Source organism: Eubalaena glacialis, chromosome 8, assembly GCF_028564815.1.
Source record: "Eubalaena glacialis isolate mEubGla1 chromosome 8, mEubGla1.1.hap2.+ XY, whole genome shotgun sequence".
Classification (NCBI taxonomy): Eukaryota; Metazoa; Chordata; class Mammalia; order Artiodactyla; family Balaenidae; genus Eubalaena; species Eubalaena glacialis.
In genome coordinates, this window is record NC_083723.1 from 99,351,665 (window position 1) to 99,376,550 (window position 24,886).

Genomic DNA, 24,886 nt, shown 5'->3' on the forward strand with positions numbered 1-24,886 from the left:
TTTGATCATTACATTTTTTATGTTCCAGTTTAAGATACTTCACACACAATAGATATTTAATGCCCTAAAAATATTTTAAAAACTTGAGTCATTTTGTGAACATCTGAAGTTAACAAAAGGTAGGTCTCTTATATTTTTATGTAGAATTGGGTATAAAGTCATTGTGTGCCAAAATTATTTTTTTAAACGGTATCAGTCCCAATCAGTAATCAGGACCTTTCTAAATATGTCGTTATCTTTCCAGGCAAAAATTACTCTTACGAAGTTAGATGAAAGTAAATACAGAATTTCTTGGTTTACAATCCAAAATTACTGTGACATTAAAACATGCCTCTTTCCAAACCACTTGGTCAATGCTGATGACACTTAAATAAGGAAAACTTAGGCCAGTATTGTTCTAACTATACTGACATGCTGTCCTGAATGACCTACCAAGGCTGGGGAAGGGACTTGGCCTGGTTCCTCAGCTCTGCGGAGTTGCCTGCCCCCCACCCCCCACCCCGGGGTCTTACTCTATAGCTTATGCAAAATCAACTCATGCACACTATTAACTCAAAATCCAGCAAGCTACAGCCCTGATGCACCTACATTCATATATTTCCTCTTTATTGTGTACATTAAATGAAGAATTCTGTTGTGCTTTTCACATATTTGATACAAGTTTTCATATTTTATTTCTAGGTTTCTTGGGACGGAAAGAGAAAGACTAAGAAAAGAAATACAACAGGGGAGTCAGACTGTAAAGTAACATTACACACACAACTAGCCCAATATCTTTTTAATTTAAAAGATATTATCATCAAAAGGCCATATATATATATAAAAGAAAACAAAGTCTCCTCCCTAAAACCCATATTATTCCATGACAGATTTTTCACAGCGACTAGTATATATATCAATACATTTTTCAAATCTGTTCAGTTGTCCATTGTGTAATGCTTTTAGAATTAAAAGATGCCATTATCATCGCAGTCTGAACATTGTACCATTAGGGAGATGTGCTTAGAAATGGTTCAGTGATTTGCTCATTATGATGACTATTTACAAAGATGTCTATTTACGTTAGCAATAAATAATCCTGATATCAAAAGAGATAATGGTCATGCACACACCGAGATGGCTGCATGCTCTTAAAATATTTACATGTAGTTTTTCGGTTAGGGCTTTCCCATTAGCAAGTGAAAGTATGCTCCCTTCAATTTTCTCCACATCAGTCTTGCTTCTGGGGGATGCATCCTTCCATTTCTACAACTTCAGGCCATCCTTCATATTTGTTTGTGTCCTTATTGTTCTTTATGTGCTGTTGGAACACAATCATAGTATACAGTTTTTAAAACTTTAGCGAACTGCATATCTGCAATAACATACTTATGCGTACTCACTTCAGTAACACTTCTATCAACATATAAATTATTGTTCAATATATTAAATGAGCAACGCTTGGGGTCTGGCATGTAGTAGCAGACCGTCAAAGAACAGCTGAAAGAACAAAACACTGCAGATGGTCTTTAAAGGATCATTTGTTAGTCAAAAGTAGGTTTACATTCTACTAAGTTCTAAAGTATTTCTAAACTTAATTGATTACAGTAACAAAAGTTCAATTAAAATCTTTAATAACCAACTTCCTAAAAGGCTTAAGATAAAACTAATCATATGCCAATGCATTGTCATGTAGGAAAAAAATTTCATGCAGAATTGACTATTTTTAAGTTTAAAATCAAAATAGTGCCACGGTGATTTCAAATACTTGATTACCAAGAACCTATGAAAAACACATAAACATATTTAATGTCTGCTTTATCTAAGTTTCAAATAACTGGGATAGGAATAGGTCCTGCATGGTTTCACACAACTGCTTTTGTCCATTAATTATGAAAGCCTAAGACACTAACCTGTTCAAAAGGGCTTTTTGTCTTAATGCCTTTTCCACCACAGAAGACCCAGTTGTCTCTAAAACCAAGATGAGTAATAGATGTACTCCCCAGTTCAGCAATGAGCTGCCGGGCCTCATCATTGAGTCTTAAAGAGGGAGAAAAAGAATAATACAATAAATGTAGTGCCCTGTATGTTATCTAAGTAATACTGATACAGTTAGGATACTTAACATACAACCATGAAATATATGAGAGAATGCTGGCTTAGATAAGAGAACATAAAAAAAATTTTTTATCAGAGTAACATTCCTACTATTTGAGTTCTTTTTTTTTTTAATGAATTTTTTTTTTTTTTTTTTTTTTTGCTGCATGGGGTCCTCATTGCTGTGCACGGGCTTTCTCTACTTGCAGTGAGCAGGGGCTACGCTTCGTTGTGGTGCGTGGGCTTCTCATTGCGGTGGCTTTTCTTACTGTGGAGCCTGGGCCCTAGAGCGTGCGGGCTTCAGTAGTTGTGGCTCGCAGGGTCTAGAGTGCAGGCTCAGTAGTTGCGGTGCACGGACTTAGTTGCTCCAAGGCATGTGGGATCTTCCTGGACCAGGGATCGAACCTGAGTCCCCTACATTGGCAGGTGGATTCTTAACCATTGTGCCACCAGGGAAGTCCTATTTGAATTCTTTAGTGATGAAAGCCATGAAATCTAGAAATTAATTTCAAGTTCATGCTATTTAGAAGTACCTTTTAGGTGTCTTTATTTCACAACAACAATTCATTTTCATTTACATCCATCAAATAAATAAGAGAAACTGTAGTCAGCAGGTGCCTATTCAGGTTAATCCAAGATCTTAAGCAACTAACATCTTTGTAAAATTAAAAATCACTTTGAATCTCCACTAAACCCTTTGTAAATTACATTTGAATAGAATAAAGGTAAATGCTGATAGAAATTTGGATGTTTCTAACACCAGATGTTTTATTTAAAAGAAAATGAATTTTGAGAATAGGGATATAAATTCTACTTCAGAGACAACTGCCAAGTGGTTATTTAATAAAAATGAAAATATTAACCACATAGCGGCTAAGAAAGGGCAGTGACAAAAGGCAACTGCTAGGGAAACAGCTAACTGAAAGATGCCTTTAAGGACTTTTGTGTAGGTTCTTATCCTAATGTTGAGTGAGTCTCCATCTCTCCTCTGTCTCAAAAGGGAGAAGAAATTCAGAAGATACGTGCTGGTTGTAGAGTCAAAAAAAAAAAAAAAAAAACCACAAAAAGATAACTAAGGGACACCTGTGCAGGTATCTGGCCAGTAATTCCTCTGTATCACCCAAAAGATGGCATTTATAGGTCAATTAGAGAGGTTTGTTCTTCTAAAATCTGAGGCAAGGCAAGTTTTATATTTGCAAATAAGTGGAGGATCATTGGCTGCAAAATAGCAGGAGGGCCAGTGAGGAAGGCACCTGTTTATCCTGCAGCCTTCTTTGAAGCATCCCATGCTAATATCAGCTGGCTCCTTTAAGGTATAAATGAAAGAAACATGAGGCGCAACAGTTCTAATGTAACTTACTTGAAGATAAACGGGATACTTTATGTTAAAAAAAGCTTCATAAACAGGAAAGAGCTACATATGTTATTAGCCTTCCACAATTATACAAACCACATCCGTGGGGCAGTGGAGCTGTTTTAACCATAGCTTGGGCACTGCTATCCTCCTGGGGGAAGTTCACTAGAATCAGTGAGAAAATCAGGGGCAGCCCTGGAATATTTAGCCTTTCAGACTCATCTATGTAAAGCGATGCCTTTATAATCAAGGGAAATAAAAATAAATGAAATGGCTGTGCAAAAGGACCAGTGAAGTCTCAGCCTCTGAAGACTTTGAGACCTTCGCAGAGAACCACGTGTACCCGAGTCTGGCTTTCTCCCCAAAGTCTGTCTGTAGCTGTGTTTCCTGTACCCATCCTTACATGAATTAGCTATCACTTCCATTCGTCTGCTCACTTGATAAGCAACTTGTATATTAGAGGGACATTCCCAGAAAGTACTGTCTGAACCCTGTTTTCTTGTTTCTAAATCGTGTTAGGATGTCATGGATCTGCAGACTGTCATATTCTACTCTTTAGTTTATCCAAATGTTTTATTTCTGGCTCCTTAATTACAACATTTTACTTGCATCATCAGTACTAACAGTGAGTTTTGCTGCTTTATCGAGAACAAATGGTGTTGAAGTACAGAGGTCAGGCTTACTGGTCAGCGTAATGACAACCTCCTGGAGGAAAGCCTCAGGGTTTGATTCAGTTACATCTCAGAAAAATCACAAATTGCACCTCACAGGCTTCGGGGTTGCTCATAAATAGCTGAATGTTAGGTTCACAAATGCCAAGAGATTGCTTCATACACAAAAACTGCTTGCAAAGTAGGTGGTTATCCAAATGCAGGCCTGGCCCCCAGCCAGAAGTACATAAATTTTTTTCTTATCTAAAAATTTTTACATCAATTAAATATATTGAAGGGCAGTCATTTTTCCTTCTGTACTTCTAAATTTCAGAAGTGATCATTTTGATCTGTATGAATAAACTAAGCCAATTTAGCCAAAGATCTAGAAGCAACTTGAAACTTAGCTTTGCATTTTGATCCCGTTAATCTTTCCTTACTTTTCAATGAGAACACCCTTAGGTCCTGTGCAAAAAAGGGTTAATAAAACAGGCCTTAGAAAGCCCTAATAGCAAGATGGGTCCTTGGCTGGCATCTGGAAACTTGGATTTGGGGAGGCTCCCCCCATTCACAGAACTGATCAGAATGGTTCACTGTGTCTAAACTGTACAAACAATACAGTTTATGCTGAACACCTACTTCCTGTCTGGGAGTCTGGAATTTTGGGATATGTAAGGCAGAGGGTGCCTCCATGACCAGCTCCCAGTAAAAACCCTGGGCCTTGAGTCTCTAATAACCTTCCCTAGTGGACAGCGTTTCATAGTGTTGTCACAATTTGTTGCTGGAGGAATTAAGCATGTCCTGTGTCACTCCACTTGGGAGAGGAACTCGATCCTGGCTTCCTCCAGACTTTGCTCTCTGCTAGTTCCCCTTTGCTGATTCTGCTTTGTATCCTGTTGCTGTAGCAAATCATAGCAGTGAGTGAGCAGGTCTGTATGCTGGGTCCTGTGACTCTTCCCAGTGAATCATCAAACCTGGGGGTGGTCTTGGGCACCCCTGCCACATGTCCCTATGTATATCTAACTATAGATTTAGAACAAGACAACTTTCTCAATAATTTCTAAAGTTTTCTAATCTGCCTATGTAGAATCTGGGGGATTTTTATTATTCCTTTTTGGTATCTTTTATGTAACTAAGTAAAAGATGATTTCATGTTTCAAAAAGAAGTTTAAAACCATGCAACACAGCCAATATTTTGAGCATTTGATACAGTAGGTATCAAAATGCCCCATTTCTTTAAAAGGCAGTGTAGTGTAACTAATATATTTATACATAGCATTAATTTTGGAGATACAACTGACCCTTGAACAACATGGGTTTGAACTCCCTGAGTCCACTTACATTGTGTGATGGGTTCAAACTGAGAAAAGGAAGTGTGCAAAAATACAAGGCAAATCATGTTACTAATGACAAAACTTTTAATACTGCTACTACCAGGAAGACCTGAGTGCTCAAAATGAGATGAGACTCATACAATTACTGAAGGCCACAGAGAGAACTTTTGCTACCAAGTACAAATAATGAAGGGACCCACTGTTTCACAAGAATGATATAGTATCAAGATCAAAGCACAACTGTCTTTTCCAGGGAGGCAAACACTCTTCGATCAACATAAAAAGGGAAAAGTAGTTCAGGAATGTCCATATTAAGTGCTTTAAAATAAATTTAAGCCTCCAGGCCCACACATGTCACACACTTAAATTCTTAAGGAACTTATTAATAAAGTCTTCAAGGTCGTGTCGGTTATTTTAGAAGCATCATGGAAAATGAAGATGCTAAGACATTAAAAGTTAGTTAAATATTCCAGTTTTCGAAAAAGACAAGGAAAATTTTAAAAACAATGGTCCAATAAAACTAATTCTAACTCCTAGCAAAATTCTAGAATGGATTAGAAATTTTAGAATGGATCTCCTGTGAGTATTACACAAAGAAGAAGAAAAGAAAGCGAGGGAGGGCTTCCCTGGTGGTGCAGTGGTTAAGAATCCGCCTGCCAATGCAGGGGACACGGGTTCGAGCCCTGGTCCGGGAAGATCCCACATGCTGCGGAGTGACTAAGCCCGTGCGCCACAACTACTGAGCCTGCGCTCTAGAGCCTGCAAACCACAGCTACTGAGCCCGTGAGCCACAACTACTGAAGCCCGCGCACCTAGAGCCCGTGCTCCGCAACAAGAGAAGCCACCGCAATGAGAAGCCCGCGCACCGTGACGAAGAGTAGCCCCCACTAACCACAACTAGAGAAAGCCCGTGCGCAGCAACAAAGACCCAACGCAGCCAAAAATAAATTAATTAATTAATTAAAAAAAAAAAAAAAAAAAAAAAGAGAAAGAGAGGGAGTAGCCGGAAGGAGGCAGGAATAAATAAAGCCAAGTTAACATTATCTCATATATTTCAGATTTAGAAGAGGTTTTGGGGCAGTAGATCAGGGTATTATAATTAGCATTGTTCATGAATTTCAAGTGAGTATCTGATGGTCTCAGAAAATAAAATAATTAAACAGCAACTGAATGGTATGCCTATTAGGATACAGTGGAAACTGTCTGAAAAGTAGTTTCTGCAGGTGATGAACAGATGAATCCCTTGGAGGCGGCCTCCAGCTGGTGGCACACTGCCTGTGGTAAACATGTTTGTCAATGACTTAGATTTAGACACCTGAATGACTCTGGAGAGAGTACGAAGCCTGGGCCATGGAAACCCCATAGGACAAATGTCAGAATCAAGACCAAGTGGGCCAATAACAGCAAAATTAAATTTAACAAGGATATATGAATATAAAGTCCTTCATTCACATTAAACAAAAGCAAGTTCTGAATGGGGAGGAAGACCTGACTTGGCAGTGGTTTAAAAAAAAAAAATCTGAGATCAAATGAGAAGATCTGAGAATTTAAGTTGACCAAAAATGTGATGTGACTGCCAAAAGAAAACGAATGCAACACTAGTCTCCATGAATATTAGACGTAATTTCTCAAACATGGTGAGCTAGCATCTCCATTGTACCCTGTACTGGCCAGACCACATCTGGGAACACGATGTCCAACTTGGGGCACCATTTTAAGAGAGACAATAATCACCTAGAGAATGCCCAAGAAATGCAACCAGGAGGGTAAAATGACCTAGAAACTTAACATGATAAAAGGTTAAAAGAGCCATTACAGTTTTAAAGTGTGTTCACGGAACACACTTCGGGAAATGCCATAAAAAAATGCTACTGAAGAATATTATTGTCAGAGAAAACTATATAGTTGTTAAAAACAGAACATAAAAGAGTATAACAAACTTCATGTACAATGTGATTCTAATTTCACAACAATATATCATGATAAATACAAGAAAGAAGAAAGCAAAATAAAAAAATGTTAATGGTGTTTATCTGGAAGTTGGATTACTTTGCTCTATATTATAAATTTTTTCATTGAAAATGTACTCCTTATATTATTATAAATTATAACTCTGAAAAGTTGCATAAATTTTTAAGTTTACATACTTGGTTGCTCCATCATCATATGTTCCCATTAAGACTATTGTTCCATCTTGTATGGCCTTCAGAAACTCAATAAATGGGGCCACATCTGAAAAAAAAGAAAGGGTTGAGGATTGGTTTTTTGTTTTTTTTTTAAATGACTGAGTAACCATCATGATAATCTCTTACAAGTTAGTAATATAAAAAATGAAGTGCTTGGAAATCAGTAATTTCTAACGTAGAGTAACCAAAAGAAAGACAAATCTTATGAACAGGTTAAAAATTAAGTTTCCCATCAACTTAAAATTTCCCAATCCTGATTCATTCTGTATGTTTTTTATACTGATATTCCAGGGGCTAAATGAAAAAACCATAGTAAAGTCATATTAAAGCATGACTTATGATTTAAAGTAAGAAATTTAGGGGAGCAGGAGAAAGGCTCATGGACTCCCTGAGTACATGGCAAATTGTTTGCACAGATACTTTTCTAAAAATGAAGACAGAGAACTTTTATTTAATGCACAAAAGGATCTGTAATTTTAAAAAATTATATAAATATGTATACTGCTGACCCTTGAACAACAGGGGTTTGAACTCAGGAGTCCACTTATACGCAGATTTTTTTTTCAATAAATACTACAGTACTACATAACCCACACTTGGTTGAATCTGCGGATGCATAACTGCAGATATGGAGGGCAAATTATGGAACTTGAGCATCTGCAGATTATGGGTTATCCGTGGAGGGTCCTGGAACCAGTCCCCTGCAGATACAAGGGACAACTGTATACACACACACACTGATTTAAAGAAACTCCTGGGCATATCTACTTACTATAAACTAGGGGAAGGAATGTAGGTTAGTTATCACTAAAAGCCAAACTAATTAAGGTAAATACTGCAGTCGTTACCTGCTTCATCTAGTATATAAAGATTCATAAGGGCTTAAACACCACTTCAGTGACAATAAACTGATGATGCCAAAGAGGCTGATCAGGTACTGCAAATCATTCTACATCTTGAACTCCTTACAATGTCAGGTTTCCTAACAGCCCCCAAGTCTAATACTACTTCGAAACTGGGTTCCTTCAAATCTACTCAGTTTCTTTCCACAGCAAAGATTCCAAAGATTTTCTCTAACTGAACTCTATCTTAAAATAATAGCATTTTTAATTCAGAAAAAATGTAACAGAGCAGCTAACAAATCACTTCGATTTAAATCCAAAGATGGCAGTAAATTGCAACTTCTTCTTAATTTGAGGAGTATTTTTAGCAGTAGTTAATCCACCTGAGATGAAATACCAGAGCTTCTGGTCACATGACTGATTTCAACAATAGTTTTATAAGAGTTTTTCCATGCAATAAATTTTGGTAGAACCAATTACGCCTTTAGAATCTAAAATTGATGGTACATTTTAAGTTTACACAGTTTTGACAGCTATGCAAAGTTCTTCTGATCTCATTTAAAAACTAAATAATACATGCATTATCTCATTACAAGTTGAAGAAATATTAGAAAAGCTGAATGGTCTGAAAACAAGATAAATTTCAGGAAGCCTAACAACTGCTGGCTTCCAGGGAATATACAAAGCGGATGAGGATGGGGAGGTGCAGGGGAGAGCCTCAACTTAGAAAAGAATCAAAAGATAAATCAGTGTTGGCCTTCCTTCTTTCAGGCACATTCTTCTTCGAGGTGCCAGTTCCTTCCCCTCTGCATGCTGGTGTCTAACTTCCACCTGCTCCTTGAGGAACTTCCAAATTAGGAAGATTATCTGTGGATTGTTCTAAGTCCAGTAAACTAGAAAGGAAATTCCATTCCTTCTCTCAAATATTCATCTACTTGAATAATAATTCTGGTTATAAACTTAGTTTTGAGACTGAAAAATCATAGGAAAAGAAATCAATTCAGTCAGCTAAGAATGCTTATACTGGTTATGTCCTTCTTCAAATTACTTATTCTTTTTTTTAGAAATTTCAGGCAGAAACCAAAAAGAGCCCAAAGCTTTGAATTAGTTGTCCTGCAAAAAATAGGACTCAGATTTTTAGAAATCTCAATTGTGATATTATTGCTCTTAATTACACATCACCAACAATTTTTATAAAAAGCAAAGTGTATGCAGTATGACTGATCACTTAAATACAGCTAGACATTCAGTGAAAAGAAAGAGTAATAAAGTGAACTAACACAAAATTAGTACCATTATTTTCTCATTAATGGGCTACATTATATTGATGTGATTCAGTGCCAGCAACAGAACAGTTATATGTTATTCACACTTACTTCCTCCCCACATGTCAAAATATCTGGTGTCTATTAGATCTCCTGTTTTTCCTGAAAGAGAATGAATTCATAGCAAATCATGCAACTGCAATATACTCTACACTATATAAGACAAATGATCCTATCCAATGACTGATGTGAATTCATTAGCAGAGGAAGAATTATTATGACAAATACTTAAAATTTGAACTGTATGCATCTGAAAATTTTTTCTAAAAGGGTATTTTTTGAATAGGACTTTCTCACTAATCTTGTAAGCTGAAGAGTAGCAAAGAGAAGTTCACTATTGACTGTAGACCATTCGAAGTTAGATATTTTTCATCTGTATGTGTTACCATCTTCCCTTATTTTAAAATTACCCCAAAATACATAAACCTTTAAAAAAAAAACCATGAATCCATGCTATTTTCTATCGTCAAAGCCATCTTTCAAAAAAATATTTAATTCCCTTTGAAAAAATTTTTTTTGCTCTCAATTAAATAGACAAATACCTATAGAACATTTTATACCTAAGAAAACGAAGAAAGTAGAAACACAAAAATGTATCTCTTGTGAAAGAAGTAAACAATATTTACCTACACCGTGAACTGGAGAAGGTGGCTGTGGTTTATAATCACCCTATACAGATTTACAAGGGTGACTGTCCCAGAAAGAGAAGACGAGTATGCAGTTGAGTCTCACTTCATGGGTTCATATTTTCAGATGTGATTTTGCAAGAACACTCGAGATGTTCAGGATTCAGTGTGGACGATACTGAAAAATTACAATCGACTCCTACTCTTCACTCAGCCCCGCACCCCATCCAATACTCCACCACGCTCTGTCATTGTACAAACCCTCATTCATGTCCATCTATATTATGTTAGGATTCCAAAATCTGCAGCAAGGATTCATCAATTTAATGTTAGATTGGTTGTATCCTGACAATCTCATGGGAAGTTCTCTACTCACTGGACAGCAAGCTGGATGCTTCCAAGAAAGCATGCTATAAATACTGAGATGCAGAGTCTTGACCTATAGTTGGTGCTTTGGGAGGGTGCGGGGAGGGCTTTAATGTCAAGCCTGGCTCTTTCTGACCTGATCTCTTGATATTAGAGTGCATTTTACTTTGGGACATATGAATATCCACTGAGTACATTCATAAGCTAAAATAATTATTCTTACCATTTACCAAGGCAACATTGATCCCTCTTCCAACATTATTCTTAACACCACTCATTAAACTGAAGGGAGAAAGTCAAGACAAATTTAGAATTAGATATTGAACATAAACATACATTAGAGAAACAAAGCCATCCATGACAAAAAAAAAAAAAAAAAGTTGGGGATGTTCTATATACGTACAATTGTTTCGTACTGCAGTGGAGACTGAAAGGTCTCTACCAAGTCAGAGAAGACAGTCTAATGTTGAATAATTTTAAAGCAATGTTCTTAAATAAGATTTCATGAATAGAAATATATATTACAAAGTATTAGTGCTGAAATACTAGACTATTTCTTGCTGCTCTGTGTGTCAGGTTATGAAATACCATTTTAGAAAATCCTTCAAACATGTGGACATTATGCACATAGTCTGCACCATCCTCAAGGGAACAAACAAGGGTAACCTCTTTTCTACTTTCTACAATACCAATGTGACATGAAACAGAAGCGAGATGCTACTAAAATCTTTTATAATCTGAGAGCAAGAAGAATTTAACTTAATTGTGAACATTCTCTTAGTGATTACCAAGGCAAAATTTCTCAATACCCAGAAGAAGGAATATTGTATTCATATAATTACTGCATCTAACCATAAGACTTGTAATGTCATTCTGCGGTAATCAACCACTAGCAGCTCACAGACCATGACATAATGATAATAAATACTGTGAAACAGAAGGTATGAATAAAACATTTGCTTGTTATCAGTTCAGTTTGTTGAATTAGAATTATTAAACTAAAATTGTAGGTACCTTTTATTCTAAAAATTCCCAGTGATGTGCTGTTCAATGATTAACAATCATTGAGGTTGGTTTGAGGTTGGTGGAGAGGGGGGAGCTGCATATGTGTGAACACACACAACCGTATTCGTATATGATACATCTATCTATCCATTCTTTATCCATCCATCAACAGACATTTAGATTGTTTCTATCTCTTACCTATTGTGAATAATTACATTCCCAACCAATGACATAAGTTTATTATAAATTTTACTGACAGAAAGGATCGGTAGCACACATTTTACAAATAATAAAATATATACTTTATTGTAAATTTAACTTAGCCATTGATTCTCACAGAATGTGTTAGGCGATTTTCATAGAACTCATCTGTGTTTAACCTATGGTTGCAAGTGATGAATGAGTAAAATTCTAATACAAAAGTTGGATGCTATTTCATTTAAAGAGTAAGACAAAGTAAGAAAAAGCTGAAACAGTGAACAATAAAGACATATGTTGGAACTTCCCTTGTCTGTCAATGATGTGCGTGATGTTTTTGTTGAATCATGTAATAAGTTTTCAAATACTAGAAGACAATTTTCTCAAAAAAAAGAATAAAATGGCAGGCTTAAGCCCTAACATGTCAATAATTATAATAAATACAAATAGTTCAAACATATCAAATGAAAACAGAAATTGGCACAGTGGATTAAAATAAGACCCAACTACACGCTGTCTACAAGAAACAAGTAGAAACAACCCAGAAGTCCACAAACTAATGAATGGATAAAACATGACATATCTATACAATTGAATATTATTCAGCCATAAAAAGGAATGAAGCACTGATACATGCTATAACATGGATGAACCTTGAAAACACTATTCTAAGTGAAGAAGCTGATCACACAAAAAATCTGCATACTATATAATACCATCTATATAGAATTTCCAAAATAGGTAAATCTACAGAGACAGAAAAGTAAACCTGGTGGTTACTTAGGGCTGGTCGGGGGTGGGAGGGGAGACGGAGTAGAATGGGATGGGAATGGAACAGGAGGGCAATAGCTAAAGGACACAGCATTTCTTTCTGAGGTATGATAGTGTTCTAGAACTGACTGTGGTGATGGTTGCACACATCTGTGAATACATTAAAAACCACTGGCTGTATACTTTAAAAGAATGTATTGTATGGTATATGAGTTGTATCTCAATAAAGCTGTTTAAACAAAAGAAAGCAGGAGTGGCTATATTAACATCAATTAAAATACCAAGCAATCAAGATATAAAATATGTGAAGCAAACTCAGAAAGAACTGACAGGAGAAACAGACAAATCTACAATTACAGTCGGACATGTCAATACCCCTCTCTCTACAGTTGATAGACAGAAAATTACAAAGGGTATAGAAGAACTCAACAGCAGCATTAACCAACAGGGTCTAACTGACATTTAAAGAACATTCTACCTAACAACAGCAGAATACACATTCTTTTCAAGTACCCATGGAGCATATACTATGATAGACCATATCATGGGCCATAAAGTAAACCTCAACAAATTTAAAAGAATTGAACTCATACCAAATGTGCCTCCGACCACAATGAAATCAAAATCAAAGATAACAGGAAAATCACCAAACACTTGGAAACTAAGCAATATACGTCTAAATAATCTATGGGTCAAAGAAGCCTGAAGTGAAATTAAAAAACACATTGAAAACACAGCTTATTAAAATTTGTGAGGCATAGCTAAAAGAGTACTGAGATTGAGGAATTTATAGCACTAAGTGCTCACATTTAAAAAGAAAGTTTCAAATTAATAACCTAAGCTCTCATCTCACAAAACTAAAAAGAAACCTAAAGCAAGCAGAAGGAAAGAAATTAAAAAGAGCAGAAATCAAGGGAACTGAAAAGAGAAAAATAGAGAAAAATCAATGAAACAAAAAGCTGGTTCTTTGAAAAGGTCAATAAAATTAACAAAACTTTAATAAGACTGACAGAGAAAAAAAAGACACAAATCACCAATATCAAGAATGAAATGCGGGACCTCCCTGGTGGCACAGTGGTTAAGAATCACGCCTGCCAGTGCAGGGGACATGGGTTCGATCTCTGGTCCAGGAAGATCCCACATGCCGCGGAGCAACTAAGCCCGTGTGCCACAACTACTGAGTCACAGCTACTGAAGCCCAAGCACCCTAGGGCCTGCACGCCGCAACTGAACCCACATGCTGCAACCACTGAAACCCATGCGCTCTAGGGCCCGTGCTCTGCAACAAGAGAAGCCACCACAATGAGAAGGCTGTGCACCACAGTGGAGTAGCCCCCACTTGCCACAACTAGAGAAAGCCCGCGTGCAGCAACAAAGACCCAACGCAGCCAAAAATAAAATTTAAAAAAAAGAATGAAATGGGATGTCCCTATAGACCCTGCAGATAGCAAAAGGATAATAAAGGAATACTATGAACAACTCCACACACGTAAATTTGACAACTTAGATGAACTGGACCAATTCCTGAGCTAGTACAAACTAACACAACTCATCCATTATGAAATAGGTCATTTAAATAGTCCTATAACTATGAAAAATATTGAATTTGTTTATAAACTCCCCCCCACCCCCAAAATCTCCAAAGCCCAGAGAGTTTCAGTGGAGACGTCTACCAAATGTTTTTAAAAAAAGACGTAACACCAACTCTACACAAACTCTTTCCAAAAACACAAGTGAAGGGTATACTTCTCAATTTATTCTACAAAGCCAGTATTACAATGATACCAAAACCTACAAGAAAACAACAAACTAATAAGCCTCATTAAAATACAGGCAAAAATCCTTAACAAAACATTAGTAAATGGAATTCAGCAGTATATTTTTTAAAAATTATCATAAGCCATGACTAAGTCAGGTTTAGTCTAAGGATGAAAGGTTAATTATTTGAACAGTTAATGTAATCCACTATATATTAACAGGCTTAAGAAAAATCACATGATCATCTCAATGCAGAAAATGCATCTGACAAAATTCAACACCCGTTCATGATAAAAAGTCTCAGAAAACTAGTAATAGAGGGGAACTTCCTCACACTGATTAAAAAAAAAAAAGAAATCTACAAAAAAACTACTGCTTAACATCATACTCAATGGTGAAAGGCTGAAAGCTTTTCCTCTAAAATTGGGAACAAGTCCAGGATGGCTGCTCTCACCACTACTACCCAACACAGTATTGCAAGTCCTAGTCGACTTCCAAGAAAAGGAAATAAAGGCATACAGATTGGAAAGGAAGAAAACAAAGCTGTCCCTATTTGCAGATGGCATGTTTGTCATCTGCATGTTTGGATAATCCCAAGGAAGCTACAAAAACAAAAACAAAAACAAAAATACCTCTTGGAGGTAATAATTCAGCAACATTACAAGATACAAGATCAACATATAAAAATCAATTGTGTGTCAATATACTAACGAACACAAGGAAACTGAAATTAAAAACACAATGTCATCTATGATTGCTCAATAAAAGGGGGGATGCTTAGGTATAAACCTAATAAAGCATGTGTAGGACCTTATGCTGAAAACCACAAAATGGTGATGAAAGATATGAAAGAAGATATAAATAAATGAAACATGTCATACTCATGGACTGAAAGATTCAACATTGTAAAGATAGTCAATTCTCCATAAATTAACATATAGCTTTAACAAAATTCCTAACAAAATCCCAGCAAGGTTTTTTGTAGATAGAGGCAAGATTATTCTAAAATGTCATATACAAAGGCAAAGAAACTAAAGTAGCTAAAAACAATTTTGGAAAAAAAAAAAAAAGAGTAAAGTTGGAGGCATCACTCTACCTCATTTCAAGACCTATTCCATAACTAGTATAATCAAGAGCATGTGGTATTGGTGGAGGAATAGATATATAGATCAATGGAACAAAGAGAGAACAAGAAGTGGACCAGTGCAACCAAGAAATGTACTAGTGGAAGTATGGCCAACTTATTTTTTAGCAAAGGAGGAAAAGCAAGTCAATGGAGAAAGGACAGTCATTTCAACAAACTGTAATGAAGCAAGTGGATATCCACAGGCCAAAAAACTGACCCTTATCCTGAATCTCATACTTCATTCAAAACTTAATATAGAATGGATCATAGATTCATATATAAAACATAAAACTATAAAAATTTTAGAAGATAATATAGAGAAAAATCTTTGAAACCTAGGGCTTGTTGTAAAGTTCTTAGGCATAACACCAATCCATAAACAATAAAGCATAACCCATAAAAGAAAAACATCGATAAATTGGACTTTATCAAAATTAATAACTTTGGTTCTGCAAAAGACCCTGGTAAGTGGAATGAAAAGACAAGCTACAGACTGGGAGAAAACAGTTACAAACCACATATCCGACAATAGGATGCATATCTAGAATATATTAAAAGAACACAAAACTCAGCAGTAAAAAACCGAACAATCCAATTAGAAAATGGACAAGAGACATGAATAAATATTTCACTGAAGAGAATATACAGGTGGAGAAAAAACACATTAAAAGATGTTCAACATCACTAGACATAAGGGACAGATAATGGAGATACCACTACACACCTATTAGAACTAAAATAAAAAATAGTGACAATACCAAATGCAGGTAAATATACAGAGAAACTGGATCTCTCATGCACTGCTGGTAGGAATGTAATATGGAGCAGTCACTCTGTACAATGTTTGGCAATTTCTTACAAAATTAAACATTACACTTACCACACAACCCAGGGCTTCTGGGCATTCTATTACAGAGAAATAAAGATGCATTTGAAATTCAGAAATCTGTATATGGCTGTTCATAGCAGCTTTAACAATAACAGCCAAAATTAGAAGCACTGAAATTGTCTGGTTGAGGACAACAGGTGATGGATAAACTGTGGTATATCCATACCACAGAATATTAGTCAGCAATAAAATAGGAGCAAATTAATACGAAGCAGTATTTCAAGAGCATTGTCCTGAGTGAAAAAAATCCAATCTCAAATGGTTACATATTGTATGATTCTATTTAAATAACATTCTCAAAACATCAAAATGATAGAAATGATAAACAGATTAGTGGTTTCCAGGGGTCAGTGATGGTGGAGGTGACTATTAGAAGGTATTATGAAAGAGGTCTTTGTGGTGACAGAATAATTCTGTATCTTAATTGCTGTACTGGTTACATGAGTCTACACATGATAAAATGACACAGAACTAAACACACACATTATACTAACTGATAATGTCCGTTCTGATATTATACTATAATTATTGATACATAAGATATAACCACGTGGAAAAATGGGTGAAGAGCACATGAGACCTCTCTGTACTATCTTTGCAACGGCCTGAGATTTCTGTAATTTTTTCAAAACTAAAAAGTTAAAAAAAAAACTCTACTCCAAGATCCATTAAAAAAGGAAAAGCATAAAAATTTGATTTGTAAAAGCTCAGTAACATTTAACTATTTACCCATACTCGTCACATATCTGTCTTCAAAATTTCACTCGTTCTCTAAAACTTAAATGTAGTTAATAAAACACAGACCTTTTTTATGTGTGTGCAAGACCAGTTGTGAAAGGTGGGCCATAAGAGAACCAAACAAGTCTGCTGCATAAGAGGGAAGTTTCAAAATGCATTTGTTCTGCTCCTTTCAGAAATGAGTTGTAGCCATCACTGATATGAAGAAGCCACAGCTATGATTAACCTGTTAGAGTAATAATTAAGTGTCACGGCGTCTTCTCCAAGAGAGATCATTTGGAGTGTGTGGCTGCGTCTATCAGAGAGCAGAGAAATAAAGGCAACAAAGCAGCACTATGACATAGGCTTCCCACAAGAGGGCAGTAGCTTATCAAGTTTTAAAAACGAAATTCTATCAGGGGAAACATACAGGGAGCAAAGGACAAACCACTAAAGATTTTAAATGTATAAAGGTTAGTCACTCTTACTAACACAAGTTGAAATATTTTCTTTTATCCTTTACGAATATGAAGGTCACCCCACCACCGCTCCACACCTGCAGGCAAATAGCTAAAAAAAATGATTATACAATCTATAGATAGATTCTACAACTTTGAATAGAGTTTTGTTTCAAATACCTCCAACGTGTTCTAGCTATTATGTCTTAAAATGATTCCTTTAGAGAAGGGTTTAACAAACTACAGCCCATGGGTCAAAACTAGCCAGCTGGCTGGCTGGCTGTTTTGTTTTACCACTCATGACCTTAGAATGGTTTTTACTTTTTTAAAATGGTTATATTTTAAATGATTATGTAAGTACCTACATAGTATCCTTGATTTTACCTTTTGGACCTCACAGCCCAAAACACTATCTTGCCTCTCAATGTGGAAAAAAAAAAAATCCCTCAAAATAGTCTGCCATATAATTTCTGTACCAAACATTAAGATTATAATAAAAGGTCAAGTATTATTCCTAATATCAACTTCATATAAACCGAAATCATACGAGTAAATGCCTGAAATAAAAGCTGTATCTTGAATATTAGTAAACTCTATGGGTTCTCTAATACAAAAGAAAAAGAGCTACAATTCCTGTATTGTGTGACACCTGATATTTATACCCGGGATTTTCTATTTCTAACTAATGAGAAGTTTGAAATCCATCTTATTCTCCATGATATATCTTGACTGCGTCCACTTGTCCTTAAAACCATGACCACGACCCTATCTTACCATCTTTTATCTGTACTGGGGTTTCTAAATCTCAGTCTATGATGATATTACGGACTTGATAATTCGTGTGGAAGGGCTGTGCTGTGCACCGTAGGAGGTTTGAGAGCATCCCTGGCCTCTATAAGCAGCACCTCCACAGCTCTGATGTCCCCAAATGTTTGCAGACCTTGACAAGTGTCCCCTGGGGAGAAAATCATCCCCACTGAGAAGCAATGATCTGGACCAGTAGTCTCCAAAATGAGTTTGCATATGCTCAGAGCATGTGTAGGAAAATCTTAGAATTTCTACTTAGGTATTTTTAGTATTCACTTACATATTTCAGTGAGTACACAGGCAAAAAAAGTCTCTTGCCAACTGTGTGTGTGTGTGTGTGTGTGTGTGAGGGGGTGGGGAGTGGGACTGAAGAGCTATGGCAGCCATGGTAATCGCCCTCCAATTGCTCTCTTTACTTCTCCAATCATTTTACCCAGCAGTCAGATCATTTTCTTCAATGTAAATGAAGTGATGACATGCCAGAGTTTGAAAACCTTCAGCAACCTCTCAGCACACTCAGAAAAAGATCTCATCTCTTTCCCTGCATGGCCTGTAAGTTCCACTCGCCTAGCCCTTACTTCTCTCCAGCTCTGTCCCATCTTAGGGCTTTCAAGCATGCTCTTCCTTCTGTCTAGAATGGTCTTCCCCCACTCTTCACCTGGCTGTCTTCCTTCTTATCCTTTAGTTCTCAGACTAAACATCACTGTCTTAGAGAAGTTATTCCTTGACCCACTCAATCTAAAGTTGGACACCTCGACCTCACCTCACTTGCCCCCGTAAGTATTCTTCACACCTTGCTGCTCTATGCAGCGTGTGCCACAATTTCTAATTATTTATTTGCATTTACTTCTTAAATATCCATCTCCCTACTAGACTGTATGTTCCATGAAAGCAGGGACTGTGCTCAGCAAATATTTGTTGAATAAGTGAATGGAATGAATGACGCTAAGAAAACTTAGACTCTTTAACATTTTTTGTTGGAAAAACTTTCTAGAAACATGCTTTTTAATGTCTCAAATTACCCATTGGCTACAAATGAATATGCCATGTATCAATCTGCTTTTATTATTTTTTTTCCTTTTCTTTCTTTCTTTTTTTTTTTTTTTTTGGCCACGCAGCATGCGGGATCTTAGTTTCCCCACCAGAGATCAAACCTGCACCCCCTGCCAGTGGAAGCGTGGCATCCTATCCATTGGACCACCAGGGAATTCCCTGGAAAAACTTCCAATACAGAAATAAAATATACTGCGAAAGGTACTAGACTGTGAATTGTCCCTATTTCTCCACTAGGGATCCCTGGCCAATTATTCAGTCCTTCTTCAAGGACTAGATTTCAGGGCCTGAGGCAAAACTGTAAAATCCCATCAATTATTTAACCTCTCATGGGAATGGCAGAATGATTCCTGAAAAGAGGATGGATAGGTAGCCTGTCTCAATTTTACGGTTAAACGAATTGAAATACAAATTCTACACGACATGCCCACTATGCTAGAACCAAATTCTCTGGCTCTGAGCCCATACTTATTTCACCAGACTCCACTGCCTACATACGTATGCTTCTCTCTTCTTTTTAACCTGTTCTCATCTGTGAATAGAGAACTTGCTAGTGTTCATTAGAGTTTGATCTCTTCTTCTTTGCATTAAAACTTTCATGCTTCAAGGGGGCAGAGGTGTCTAAAGACAATCTACCATGGGCTGGGCATTCTAAGAGGACTTCTGCTTATTATTCAGAATCAAATTTCCGGGCCCTTTAGCCAAACAAGGTGAAAATGGTGAATGGGAACATTCTAAGGTAATGCGAGGGATATTATTTAATGCAAAATCTACTAACTTCTAAAATCCAAGTGCTTTTTAATTCAATTCAGTAAAGCAAGGCTATTATGAGACATCAGAGGACAATGGATTAACAATGGATTACCATCAGCATGAGGAAAAAGGAAATGAGTAGGGATCTTAAAGATCACCTAGTTCAAGCCTTTAATTTATAAGAAAAGTGTTATTTTAAGAGGCTAAATAACCTATGCATGGTTAACTGAAAAGGGGGTTAGGATAAAAATGTTAGCGTTTCTATATTAAAAATAAAAGACACACAAAATGCTGGGAAAAATTGCCTCGTTTCCTTCTATCTGTAAAATTACCTCACTCTATTCTACATATTAATGGTACATATATTATTTTATGTGAAGCTTAAATAAGCTCACATATCTAATTTTTCAGGCAAGACCAGATTAAAAGCAACCAACTAAAAGTAAGGTTTGCAACTTCACAGGCAGGAACTTCACAATCAAGTGACAATGGACACTGGGGTAGGAGGCTGAAAAAACCCTAAAAAGTATACTTTGTAGAGCATCTCAATAAAGGAAACCATTCAGTTTAGCGGCAAGCAGTTCTGGGCCACAACGGACTTGAGGTTATTGCTGGGTTATTTCATACTTCAACAAGCAGCATTCAAACAATTAAGATGAAAGATGTTGGTTTGTAAGATAAAGTGTTCATTATCTATGGCAGTGCTATCTATTTGACAAAAATGGTTCTATTTGGACTTCTTTGCAGCGATGGAAATGCTCTCTATCTGTGCTGTTCAGTTGGGTAGGCACAAGCTGTCCGTGACTATTAGCACTTGAAATGTGGCTGGTGTGACTGAGGGACTGAACTTTTAATTAATTTAAATGAATTAACTTTCCCCCTATTACTTAAGAATCAAAATTAAATAGCCACCTGTGTCTATGACTACCAGTTGGGATCTAGAGAATTCACTCAGAGGAAATCTCTCATCTTTACACGAAGCTGAATAAATGCTATGTTCTTATGTCACTCTAATATGGAATGTAAGCACTTGAAGACTCCTTAAATGAGTGGGGAAAAATTGTATAATGGAAATGGAAATCACTTTTCTTTAGTAAAAGCATGCCCAATACATTTTCAAAGGATCCATTAAACTCAGGTTCAATTTGCTAAAATTTAACAGCACATGTTATACTTCCAAATTGATAAATACTTACATGTTGTCTTCCAGGCAGATTTTGGGTCCTACCACATTAGCTGCTCCACTTGCCATTTTAAAAGCAAAATGCTTCTCAGGGCAAGCTTTTGAGATCCCACATTTATATCTGGGAGGTTTTGTAGCTTTGGAGAGAAAAAAATTTTTTTTAAGAAAACAATGTTAACAGACTCTGTATTTAGTTTGTTTCATATCTCAAACCACAAAGGGCATTATACAAAACATCAAGATATACATATCTTTTTTTTTTTTTTTAAACATCTTTATTGAAGTATAATTGCTTTACAATGGTGTGTTAGCTTCTGCTTTATAACAAAGTGAATCAGTTATACATATACATATGTTCCCACATCTCTTCCCTCTTGCATCTCCCTCCCTCCCACCCTCCCTATCCCACCCCTCTAGGTGGTCACAAAGCACCGAGCTGATCTCCCTGTGCTATGCGGCTGCTTCCCACTAGCTATCTATTTTACATTTGGTAGTGTATATATGTTTATGACACTCTCTCACCCTGTCACATCTCACCCCTCCCCCTCCCCATATCCTCAAGTCCATTCTCTAGTAGGTCTGTGTCTTTATTCCCATCTTGCCACTAGGTTCTTCATGACCTTTTTTTTTTTTTTTTTTCCTTAGATTCCATATATATGTGTTAGCATACTGTATTTCTTTTTCTCTTTCTGACTTACTTCACTCTGCAAGATATACATATCTTAAACTACATGCTAGTTTTGTTTTTTTTTTCCTGAGAGTTTCAAAGAACCTCAAAACAAAACAAAACGGAACCTCCTAGGAAACAAGCTAACAATGAACATAAATGGAACAAGTAACATGATCTTCATGAGAGTAAATATATTTTATCTAATTATTTTTAAGCTTATTTAAAAAAACCAGGATGGGGGAGGTGTGGAATTGTTACTTTGCATTTCCAGTCCATATATGCAAAATAAATGGACAGTAAAAAGCCTGACGCATCACTGAATATCTGCTCACATACTAGTTCTAACTAGGAATTCTTTTTTTTTTTTTAACATCTTTATTGGAGTATAATTGCCTTACAATGGTGTGTTAGTTTCTGCTTTATAACAAAGTGAATCAGCTATACATATACATATATCCCCTAACTAGGAATTCTTTTACACACTTTCTGTACTTATAATACTGAAGCTAAAAAACCCTAATGGAACAAAATATCCATTATAAATACATACCCAAAATATTGAGCTGTCCAATCAAATAGCTTCCTTAAAACTTAATAATTTCTAAAATCAGTTTTGCTCACATTGAACTATATCCATTGTTTGAATATAAGTTCTCACATGCCTAAGAGAAAAAGAATAAACCATCTGCAAAATATTGAGATGAAATACTTACAACGTGCAACTGCGTCCAATGCTGACCTTGCTAAGGAAAAAAAAGTTATTTTCGTTAGAAAGAATAAAGCTACTGGCAAGTATCACTTTTAAACATGTGTGGAGCTAACAGGCCTATAAAAATGTGTTTGAATTATTGTTTAGTATACAATACATAAAACATGAATATCACTTTAGAGAAAAAGTGAGACAGTAACTTTAGGCTACATAATTCACTACAAACAATTATGTAGAGGAATTACGGAGGGTATTATTTTATTATTGATAGAGCACTTTGTTTTTACCTTTACATTTTATGTTTAGTTTTAGTTATTATAAATTTAAATCCCAATCAGAAAGTTACTCTACAAGCTTAACTTTTTTAAATTCATTTTTTATTTTTTTCCAGCTTTCTCGAGATATAGTTGACACATAAAATTGTGTAAGTTTAGGTGCACAACACTTTGATATGATACATTTATAAACTGCAAAATGATTACCACGATAGCGGTACATATAGTGGTATAATACTATACCCCAATAATAGTAGCTAGCACCTCTATCCCATTACATACTTACCACTTTCTTTTTGTGGTGAGAACATTTAAGATCTACTCTTTTAGCAACATTCAAGTATATGACAGTCTTATTAGCTTATAATCACCATGTTGTACATTCAATCCCCAAACTTGTTAATCTTATAACTGGGAGTTTGTACCCTTTGAGCAACGTCTCCTCATTAACTCCACTCCCTCCCAATGCCTGGCAACCAGCATTCTTTTCTGTTTCTCTGAGTTTGTTCTTTTTAGATTCCATATATAAGTGATATCATACAGTACTTCAAACTTCCCTTTAAATGAGTTTAAATATATACTTGGTGACTATTAGGGTGTTTAAAAGTTGTTGCTGCTGTATGGTGTAGCGTACATATGCATATAAAGTCCTGGAGAATATACATAAATCTATCTCAGAGGTTAGGCTAAGAGATTTGGGGAGTGGGAAGAACACAGGAGGGATAGTGGTGGTAGGAAGCTTTAATTTCCCTAAAACAGAAATGTATTAGGTATAATAATAATAAAAAAAAGGTCATTACTGAGTTTTATCATTTATCAGTTCAAGGAAGCCAGAATTTTCTGATCAAATCTTAACCCGAATGCAGTAGATGTCAACCTGGACATCTACACTTAGAGTTTTTTAAAAGCACGAACATCTGATCCCAGCCCAGGAGATTACAATTCAGATCGCCAATAGTATTGTGGATAGCCATTTCCTGATTTAGCTAATAAGCGTGCAGTGTCATAAATGCTTGCCAGCTGTTTAACTATAAATAGTCACTTAGTTTTTAGTTCTGTACTATTTTAGAAAACTGCGAATTTCCTGTAAAACCAGTACTGAAACTGGAGAACAGAATGTTAAAGCTGAAAATAATATGTAAATGTTTAAAAACAGGAAAACGACTAAGTAAATGAAGGTCATTAACTCTACAGAACACTCAGAATATTATGCACCGTTGAAGTCATATATGCAATGCAGTCACATGGGAAAAGTTAAATGCATGGAATAAAGCAAAAAACAAACTTTATCTGTGAGTACTAAAAATATTCATGGATAAGGACAAAGACTTGAAGGAAACAAAAAAATGATCAATTAGTAAATTAGGGTGCTGGGGCTCATTCTTTCAATTTCCTTAATTATATCATTTTCCCTTAATTATGTCACAAAAGGGAAAAATAATTCTAGAGACCATTCGGTCCAATGCTCTCACTTTTGTAAATGAGAAAATGAAAGCCAGAGAGTGACTAGCAACCAGTGATTAGCAGCATGTAGACCAGAAAGTCTTGGGACTTCCCTGGTGGTGCAGTGGTTAAGAATCTGCCTGCCAATGCAGGGGACACGGGTTCGAGCCCTGGTCTGGGAAGATCCCACATGCCGCGAGCAACTAAGCCCGTGTGCCACAACTACTGAAGCCTGCGTGTCTAGGGCCCATGCTCCGCAACAAGAGAAGCTACCACAATGAGAAGCCCGCGCACCGCAACGAAGAGTAGACC

General features: G+C 36.2%; 1 protein-coding gene across 2 annotated transcripts in view; it reads right to left on the reverse strand.

The window, feature by feature from the left end:
* Positions 1-650: 650 nt before the first annotated feature.
* FAM3C (FAM3 metabolism regulating signaling molecule C) overlaps positions 651-24,886 on the reverse strand; it is a 47,039-nt gene continuing 22,803 nt past the window's right edge. The window contains exons 4-10 of one of the 2 annotated variants that reach the window (XM_061197988.1): positions 22,861-22,890; positions 21,491-21,614; positions 10,983-11,041; positions 9,819-9,869; positions 7,562-7,646; positions 1,893-2,019; positions 651-1,300 (exon numbers count right to left, since the gene is read on the reverse strand). In XM_061197988.1, coding sequence (XP_061053971.1) covers positions 1,211-1,300; positions 1,893-2,019; positions 7,562-7,646; positions 9,819-9,869; positions 10,983-11,041; positions 21,491-21,614; positions 22,861-22,890 — 566 coding nt within the window. In that variant the 3' untranslated portion in view covers positions 651-1,210. The remainder of the gene's footprint in view (positions 1,301-1,892; positions 2,020-7,561; positions 7,647-9,818; positions 9,870-10,982; positions 11,042-21,490; positions 21,615-22,860; positions 22,891-24,886) is intronic. The other variant, XM_061197989.1, reaches the window with a different exon arrangement.